Genomic DNA, 10,186 nt, shown 5'->3' with positions numbered 1-10,186 from the left:
TCTGTGAGAAGTTATTGTCATCTTTTTAACAAATGGTGTTTTGAAAACAAGAACTTGCATGTGTTAAGCCAGCATCTAAGGGATCAATGACACAGAAAAGTTGTAGTTGCTAGTTTCAGAAAATGAATTCTGGTTTATTCTATTTTATTTAATGATGATGAGTAAAAGTCAAACATTTGTGGGGATAATAAATATAATTCAGTAAAATATATTTATATTCACCTCTGGAGTGTAAATCAGTCCCTTGTCTTTTATCAAAGGGTATAATCAATTAGGTAGTATCAGGTGTACCCACCTAATCTGTATGTCAGTTCCTAAATGAATATAACATACTGTACTTAAAGAACAGATTCTCATTCAATACATCCCTGGGGAAGAAAATGTTATGTTAAGGAGCTTTAGAACATAATAAATACTCAATAAGGAAGATTCCAAAAGCATAGATACTCTGAAATAGCGTGTGGATGAATCAAAAGCCTTCACTCATACTTTAAAATACTAAGAAAATAAAACATCCTCAGAACTGTTACATATGAATTAAAAGGAGTCACGTCTCCTTCTTTTTCATGAATGCTGGACACGTTGTATTGAATATCTGCACATTTTGTTTTCATAAAGGCAATAACTGGGAAAGAGGCTTTGAGATAACACCCAGAAGTGTGTCCCGCTTGAGGCTGAAGGCTTTGTTAATGACCTTAAATTTCAAGGACATACTTTGGAGATCTTCTTCTGTAACCCCATCAAAAAAGAAGTCCTCGTTGAAAATGGGGTTTTTGCTGTTTTTGATTATGGTGCTGTGCTGCTTTTGCTGTTTGCCTGGGACGAGACAGACAATGACACAGCAGTTAATGTGTTTTGCCTCAAAGCTGCAATCATACAGGTTCTCCACTGAAACCACGCGGACTCGGACTGTGGCGCTACTAGAATCATACTCCACTGACAGCCGGATGCAGCCCCTTCCCTGAAGAGGAATGATATGCTCTCTCCGTAGCTTTTCTTGGCAGTGTAACAGGTCAAGGGGAAACAGCACTGGAGGGGAAAGGGAACAACCTGGAGCTTCTGATTTTCCTTCTGATTCAGACTTTTCTGAGGTACATGGACTTGTATCACCAGAGCTACATTCATCGGTAGAAAAGGAGCTGTTCCCTCCCAGAGACTGCTTAGAACTGGATCTGGAATTATCCTTGAGAAAACTCTCTTGCCCAAACAGTTTGAAGAGACAGGTGCCTGAAAATGATCGAGGTAGCACGGGGGAGCTGTGGGACGAGGATTCATTGGAGGAAGGGGTGTTATTTTCTGTTGTCCCCTGCTTCCTGAGTGAGTGTGTAATATTTGTAGAGCTTGTGTGGCTGCTTGATCTTGGAGCTGCAAACTTTTTGTTGGCTATGTGTTGTTTCCTCTGTAAGGCGTAGCTTGCAAAGTCTGTGTGAAACAAGGACTCTTTTCTGCGTGTGTTAGGACTTTCATATAAGCCTGTCAGACTGAAACATGCTGCTGTGTGAGGTAACAGCACTGATGGAAAAGAAGAAATTAGGTCTCTTTGTTTGCTTTTGTTGGTGTTCTCCATATCGTCCAGAGTGCAGTCGTCTGCTTTCTCTATCTGTATAAAAAGCTGATTAGCCAGCTTCACAAGGTCCTTGCCTTCATTATTTTTGCAGTAACTTTCTGGCTTCACGTGAAAGATGTGGGTATTCGTTAAATTCTTAAGATTGTTTTTAGAAGTTGAGAGGCTGACCTTACATTTAGCTGAAAGATGTTCCACATTTCCAGTATGTTTAAAAAACTTTGGTGGAATAAAGAAATCAGGAATCGTGTCAGGAGTCAAGACATTGCTGTGCAGCTTGCTCGAGAGATTTGCCTCTGAAGGGCTATCCATTTTTACACCCGAGAAGGCTCGGTTGTCTTCAAGGGGAATGTTCTCAACTCTTTCTCGAAGTTTATCAATTAACCACATTTCACCCGAAGTGTCTTCTTTTCTGAGAATTAATTATCAAGAGACTCTGCAAAACAAGAGAACTGAGATAAGTATATATTCAGTATGTATAGTCATATGTACAGTATGTATAGTATATAGAGTATAAAAAAGCGACACATATTGCTGTATAGTAAACTTAAAAATGCATTGCTGAAAATTGTTTGCTTATACTGTATTTGTTTTTTTGTTGTGTTACTGTATGTAGATATGCAATATGAATTTCTGGATTTTTATTTTGTCCAATAATCTGACCATGACCATTTTTAAAACCATGAAAAAATAGCTAAAGTGTTTTATTATTTTTAAAGCAAGATCATTTTTAACAAATAGGAAAAACATCATAAATCTCAGAACCTAAGCATCACATTAAGAAGATAAAAGAATTATTCAAAAAGTCTGAAAAATAACAACAATAATAAAATGGTACTTTGTTATTTTTAGATTGTAATATAACACTGTAATTGTGTTACACCGCTACCATTCTGTTGTGGGATGACCTAACAAAATCTATGTCTTGAACAGTGTTTTTTTAAAAATAATGGAAACCAATAAAAAAATAAACAATCGAAGCAACTTACTCACTGCACTATGTTGTTTGTGCTATTGAATGAATTTTCAGTTTAAGAAGGCATCCGTTTCAAAATAGTATTTTATATGACACTGATGACACTGGGAGATTTAGAACATATAGATTTTGATTACATTCATTCTCATACAATCCTCAGGAACATGGACCATTACTTTTAGGTTCCTGAGGATTGTATAAGTTAAGTTAACTGAGTTCAGTTATACAGTATCAGTTAACTGAGTGTGCTCCAATCAAAGAACAGAAGCTTTGGATGATGGATTCACTATTACAGAACACTGAGCAGAGTGTTGCACTCCAATTACATTTTTCCAAGTGTAATATAATATATAAATAATTAGAGCTTGCTAAAGTTGCATGTAACCTTGAGGTTTTTTAGTCAGATATTTTGTGTATTTGTACCTTCTATACAAGGCCTAACCTATTTATTGCGATTTAAGGCAACATAAATAATTAAACCGGGTGTGCTTACCTCAGTCAAGGAATCTTCTAGGTTAGAGTGCTGGCAGAACATTAGTGGTGCACCACTGTGTAATAAATGACAGGTTGCATGATGCTAAAGTGTTTTTATAACATCCTAATGTCTGTGCGTCACTCAGCCAACACATCCTGGAGCCAACCAGAAAGCTCACAGAGAAGCTTAGGGTGAGTGACTGAAAATGGATCATTATATGCGGTTAAAGAATAAAGGAATCAGTGGTTTTGATGATCACAAAATAGTCATGCATTTCTACAGTAATTTTTTTGTAGCATAATCATAGTCAAATAAGACGTATTTCCACATTTCTGATTTAATATACCAGTACACATAAAACAGAACTCATTCTATTGGTGCCTGCTAAATATAATTGGTAATTTAATGTGGGCCAACATGTTTTATACATGGGGAAAAAAAAAGATAAAAATAAAGGCCAGATTTGAGTGTTGCAGTGAAATACATTTTATTTATAGTTTTGTCTTTAAAAGAGGTAGAACTGCGTAAGTGTGATGCTTTTGATGACAGCACACTTCCCTTAAACTGATTCCATATCAAAGACCTTGAAAGGGTTCTTTCACCTTGATTGTTTCAAAGTGTGACCTTCTAGAGTAGTGTATTATACAGTTATCATTTCTCACTGCTGTATATTTTCTATTATACTGGAAACATGCCACATGTCATACTGTATATTCTGTATGTTAATACCCAGAAATGATCTGTATACAGTATATCCTTCTATACAGACAGTTCATTTACATTGTCCACCTGTGTGGGCATGAAACGTGTAGGTTAATGTGGAGACAAAGTTAAAGAAAGTGTCCTTGGAAATACAGCACAAACAAAAACAAATCCTAAAAAACAGCAGGCGTGCGGATGTCCCTGCAATGTTGATATGTTTTTTGCCCAGATGGCTTCTTCTGTCTATCCATTTTCTAACTGCTTCATCCAGTTCAGGGTTGCCAGGTGAGCTGGAGCCTATCCCAGGAAGCAATGGGTGCAATATAGTATATTGCATTTATATTAAAGCCCTTACTGCGTATATATAATATATTTTTTTTCATTCTTTGATTCTTCTTCCTTGTAATATTTTCCTAGGTGAAACCCCTTATAGAATGACAGGTTGTAGGGCCCTAATTGTAAAGTGTAGTGTACTTTTCTAAAGTACATAAGTAATTTAAAACAGAGTATTTGTATCATTCCAAAATTATTGTACAAATAGTGTAAATAAGCTAACCTATTGATAATCTAATTCAATGATGTTTGCATTGAAGCAGCAATTCCCTAACATGAGGGATACAATAGCTTATACTGTAATTCCTGTTGAGCACTTCGGAATGTTATAACAGGACTTTTTTTCAGGCCTTTCTGAGGATATTAGGATCTGGGACTCAAGACAATCTGCTTGTATTTTGCAGTACCATTCATGTATACATTCAGATCTTCCGCACTGTTCTTATTAGGTCAGCCCAGATATGGTAAGGCGAAGATTGACAACACAACTGCGCTGTTCTTTGGGAGTGACAATGAAGAGGCGTACATTTACATTTTTCATTAATCAGAATGGCAGTTCTACCTGGGAATATTTGCATATTCAAATTTGTTAAGCGAAAATGAACAGCTGGAAGCTTCTCTAATTAATCATTCCTAAATTTGGGTCTTGTCTTATAATAGTTTTACCCAGCTTCTGAGGCACATGAGCATGGTGTAACTTTTCTCAGACCAGCTGACCTTTTCTTGGCACTGTACTAATGTAGATCTCAGGTGTGTGACTATCCCTTCCACTGGATGATACCCCATAGCAGTGTGTTAGCGTGCCTCCTGAAATACTTTGCACATTAAACTCCATTACTAACGTAAATTAACAAAGATAACTTAATACAGGGGGCACTTGATGTTTAATTTGTTCTTCAAAATCGCAAATTAAGCAACCAAGCCTTTCATCTTTTCAAAGAAATAAGAGAAATTGCCATTTTGTGATAGTATTGTTTTCTACATTTTCCCTGTTTCTGTCATAGATCAGTTTCTCTGTTTGCTTTCTCCATACAGACGAGTTTGTGTGAGACAGGCTACGTGTTCTATTTTTCTGCTCATTCATTTTTCAGTGGCTACATTTAGAATAAATGTGTGGTCCCTGATTTTCTGCTGTGTTACTATACTATTGCCATTTATATTTGTATTGTGAGCATATTTTAGTGGTCCATCAAAAATATATCGCAGGAAAGATACCTCAATGACAGCACGAATATCGAGGTCTGACACAGCATTTGTGTCACGTTGCTTCGAAGCCCGTTTATTAAGAACAAACTCATTAGTATGTTTCTCCCAAGATAATTAATTACGTTTTCTGAAACAACAGAAACAGAAATTTGCTAAGAACAAATACGAAATGCGAGAGGCAAGAAATCACACAAGTCATGGAATCTTTATATCACTACTGCTACAATCCTACGACGAAAATGTTTTTTTCATCAAACGTTTGAACTGCATATTTACACGTATAAAGCTTTTATCGCGTGTTTTATCATGAAAATTAAACAGCAGCCACTGTATTTCTGTAAGTTGAAATAAAGTTATCCTTTGTATTTTTTACAATAATCAATCGTATATATAAAAGAATCCTATCTACATTACATCATTATTGCCCTATATCACAAGCAGCAAGAGAAGTCCGTACTGTAGTTAAGTACTGTCACCTTGTGGCAGAAAGTAGGAATTCGAATTTTATATCACTGAATGATTCTTAATCTTACTATATTTTCAGTATTATCCATATAAAATACAGCAAAGAGAACATATGATTGTTTCGAGATATATTCTTGTAAGTTGTTTACTTCTCCTTATGATGAGTACAGTATTTACACCTTCTGTATTATCTTATATATTCTTACATGATTATTTTAATTTTAGAATTACAATTTATTACTGTATTCATGAACAGTATGTGTTGCGGTTTTTAACAAACAAGGAGGAATTGTACAGTAATTATTTCAATTTACCGCGCTTCCGTTCATAATGAATACACATCCTTCAATTTAGTTCCAGTCTAGTTAGAGAGTCAGTGGAGTTAGTTGAGAGTCAGATTCAGTTTAAGTATAATTGAAAACGTTTTATAAAATCACAAGTTTCAAAAACATACAAGAGTCGATTTACAGAGAATGTCTTCTAATTAATTACTGTATTTAACCTTTGCAGCAAAAAACAAAACAAAAAAGGTTTTAATAGTTTGGGCATTTTATTTCTGCACAAATGACTGGCATTTCAATGCACAAATTAAAATCGGAAGCAATAAGACTTAAGGCTGCCGCGGGTCACACATCTTAGTGCTGTACTTCAGTGGTGTATTACACTGTAACCTATTTGCACAGTACAGCAGTTAGGGAGGGATCCTTAGAACGAGGAGAGTTGTGCTGTAAATTAAAGGAATTACGTCCGTAGCCACTAGAGGGCACTGCAAGATGCACAATGTTTCAAAGAGCTGAAACGGAATATTGTAACGTTGTGGTCTGCAGCTCTTTTCCCGGGTAGCCCGGCGAGCTTCTGGTTTCTGCTCCAGATGAGATGTAACGACTCACCCAGATCATTTAGTACTTTGATTAGTAGAAGTTAGCCTGTTTTGTGATCTCTTCTCATTGACATTTTAAATCTTTCTATAAAATATGCAGGATTATAACCCTCCGCATCACCAGGATCGCAGACCTCATCTATGATACACAGGTGTAATCTGGGTATGTATTTGTAGAAATCAGAGCTGTTTCTAAGTTAAAGAAATGTACACTATGTTTTAGAAACAATGAAGTTTAAATGTACTATACGTTTTCTCACGAATTGGCCTTTTTCTACTGAAATATGGCACATATTATAACCCAGACTTTTTATGTTAACATTATTAGAAAATGATATACTGTACAGATATCATTTGAAAATTGAAGGTCTTGCGCCTGCAGTATCTTTCATCTTATGTGTATGAGATGACAAAAAAGTGTGCCATCATCCGTATTTAGAAACTTGCTTTGGAGTTTGCACGTGTACTGGTGATACGAGCAGGCAAAGCGCAAGGCACCTGGGCATTCGGGGTCCATCCACCTTCACCCCAGTCCAACAGCGCTACTTACTGACAGCAAGCACCTGTGATTATCCCAGACCTGCTTAACTGCATTTAAAAATCCAGGAGAGACCTGTCAGATTCTACAGCTTTCAGCATAAAATAACTGCACATCACATAACACCTGTAAACCTGTTAAAGGTCATCAAACCGAGGTGAGATGTGGATATCTGAGAATGTCAACATCGTGGATCAGTGGTAATGGAGTGTGTAATTAGCTTGTACATCAGAATTGATAAATAACTACTGGATTCTGGCAAAAGAGGTTTTCTGATAAATTGTAGCTCTATCCCATCCGGCACTGGTAGAGCATGTATACCCATAAGAAACTACTTAAGACTAGCTAGACAGGGCAACATCAATGTTTAGGTGGTGTTATAGCATAATGATTTGGGACCGTTAATACCACTTTTAGGTGGTGACCTGTTGTTGTCAATGGTAACAGTACTATAGTTGTAGCTATTTTGAGAATTTTTTGAAACCTGTGATCTGCCCTTGGTAATAATTGCAATGTCAACATAACCCCTTTATCTTTCAGTTAAGTTACACTCGTCCTCTCAAGAGTTGCCCAAGATTTTCTGTTTCAGTATGGGTCCCACTGTTAAGCACTTAGAGTGAGTTAGGATGATGTGATCCATGTTACACATGGCTTTCATTTTTCTTTACAAATATTTAAATAATCTTACAACCAAATAGTAACCCCAACTTCATGTCATTCATTGCTTTTCTTTAAGCTTGGGGTGCTTTTTTTAAAGTGTCTCAGTACAATTTGTGTTTTTAGGGGGTAGACAATTGTTACTGCCATTTGAAGGGATTTTTTAACAGTTCTTAGTTTTTGGCATAAAGGGATGTTTTAATGTGCAGGGGCTTTGTTGATAGAACAGTACTAACTCTTTCTCACTTTAGAAAAACAAACTGCCTGTTATGCAAGAAAATCAGTTTGGCTTTTCATTTTTACTGCTGTAAAAATGTGGTTTATACCACACACCTTGAATGTCTTGAACTACAGTATTATAACTGTTATCTTGCTGTGGTGAAGAATTGTAGTGTGTGCTTCCTAAAAAGAGTTAAAAAGCTCAAAAACAAAAAATGAAACGGCACTTACAGTATGTAAACAGTACACAACATGCTGCAGAAAATTTGGGTTTACAGCAGGCAGTACTCCGGGTAAAACAATAGTCTCTCAGTTCCCCATATCTTTTATCTAGTCTAAATTTACTGTAATGAATAGGCTGGGGATTCACTTTTTAGCAGGCCTGACTCTTTGTTTCAGCAGTAATGGGCTTGCTTAGAGTTATAGTGACAAGGGTGTGAACACCTCTTGATAATTATCTTGAAACTTGCAAGGCAGCCAGCCTGAACCCAATTTGATATATTTTTTAATTATTTTTCGAAATGTTTGACTTTGAAACATACATTTGTCAGAAATACCCACGCTTTGTTTACTGAATTTAAAGACAGTAACAGTAGCCCAGATTTTGTGAACCAGGTGATATGTAAGCCTTAGTTGTTTTGTACTTTTACTATTAATACTATTTAGTGCTTCTCAAGCATTGACAGGCAGGTTTGGTATACAGAGGTTTAGGTCAAGTTGTTTTGGAGGGAATTAAAAGACATTACTGCTCCCCTAAATAACTAAGTGCTTCCTGTAATGAAAAGATAAATGTATGCTAGTTAATAAAGGACATTTGTACTGGCCCACAGCTGTTATCAAATGTAAATGGTGGAACAGTGCTTTGTCATGTGAGCTGGGGATTGCGAGGAACTGAAGTCTCTTGGCTTTTTTGTAAGAGGACAGCATCTCTTCATCTACAATATTAGCCCGGTGAGAAGTGAAATCTGAACTTCTCAATATTATGTAAAAGTATAACACATTCATGATCTGCAATCTATAGTGCTTGAAGTACCTTGAGTGAGTGTTTTTGTCTTAACAGATGCTGATGAACATACTTTGCCACCAGGGACAGGGGCTGGGGGTGCAGGAACAACTATGCCAGAGGCACCACTGAGTCTCTGCGTCTTCTCATGTTCACTGTTTCTTTTTCATTTAAACAGACGCCTGACATTGACAGATAAATATTACCTTCCTAATTAAAAACTGTGGAGAAAAACACTGCATCTCTGGGCAGTAAGAAGACAGGGCTGTTTTGTCATTCTTGGAGCCATATTGTCAAGTGCTCCAGCTACTTCCATGATGATAGTAACCAGTTGTCATCAAATTTCATGTCACCTTTCAGTTAGAGCAACATAATCCTGTTGCCGTTAGCTGCTTTTTTAAATGTGGAATTGAGAAGCCTGTACTTCTCACTAACAACACATTATTAATGTTGCATATGCCAGCACAGAACTGTGGTCATTGACATCAATTGATCCTGAAATCCCAGCGTGCTAAGGAGCTAACTAATTAGGAGGCAAAGAACACCTACAGGTTTCTAAACACAACTATCAGATTCAAGCTGGAAGATCCTTAATTATAAGCCATTAAGATATGCCATCTTAATTGCATCTTCTTAGATTTAATTCCCTTTAAAATATAAACTCTCATTTACTTATTTTTGAGTGGAGTGTCTGGATTGGACTGGACAAGCTAAATGTCATACATAATGCTCTGCTTTCTTTCATGTCAAGAACTTGTTGAAGCACAATTGCAACAATGAAAGTTTCACATTTTATTCAAGGTGATCACCTTCATTTAAGGGATTAGGTGTGAAAGTAAATGCCAGGATAACAGTTTCTGTAAAGTTACAAACATTTTCTCAAATTGTTGGAGAGATTTTTGTAAACAAGTCATTTTTCCTGACATATACAGTAAATGCTTTTTCTATCTTTACTGTCTCTCTCTACATTTATTTATTAACATGGAGAATACTCCAGCTAGTAGTCTTTTCAGGATCTTGTGTTAAATACAAACTACATTGTGCAAGCTGTGGAAAAGCTTACCATGTGTATGTATTGTACACCATTATGAATTGGGAAATACTGTACATTCTTGGTGTTTGTTTACAGTTGTTTTTTTACACTATCTGAAAATATACTACACAAGTA

The 10,186-nt window shown here is 36.3% G+C and overlaps 1 protein-coding gene and 1 long non-coding RNA gene across 2 annotated transcripts; one reads left to right on the top strand and one right to left on the bottom strand.

The window, feature by feature from the left end:
• Positions 1 to 276: 276 nt before the first annotated feature.
• On the bottom strand, positions 277 to 1,954 carry LOC148673553 (C2 calcium-dependent domain-containing protein 4C). The gene has a single exon (XM_088630157.1). It carries the CDS (start codon positions 1,952 to 1,954, stop codon positions 611 to 613), a length of 1,344 nt encoding a protein of 447 aa, XP_088486283.1. The 3' UTR covers positions 277 to 610.
• Positions 1,955 to 6,527: 4,573 nt separating this feature from the next.
• On the top strand, positions 6,528 to 9,969 carry LOC148673552 (uncharacterized). The gene is made up of 2 exons (XR_015936213.1): positions 6,528 to 6,764; positions 9,076 to 9,969. It is a non-coding gene; the product is annotated as an uncharacterized LOC148673552 (long non-coding RNA).
• Positions 9,970 to 10,186: the final 217 nt, after the last annotated feature.

The sequence above is a fragment of the Lepisosteus platostomus genome, chromosome 4 (assembly GCF_059453375.1).
Source record: "Lepisosteus platostomus isolate fLepPlt1 chromosome 4, fLepPlt1.hap1, whole genome shotgun sequence".
Lineage (NCBI taxonomy): Eukaryota > Metazoa > Chordata > Actinopteri > Semionotiformes > Lepisosteidae > Lepisosteus > Lepisosteus platostomus.
Note: the sequence above shows the minus strand (reverse complement) of the source record. Positions and strands in the feature narration are given on the sequence as shown.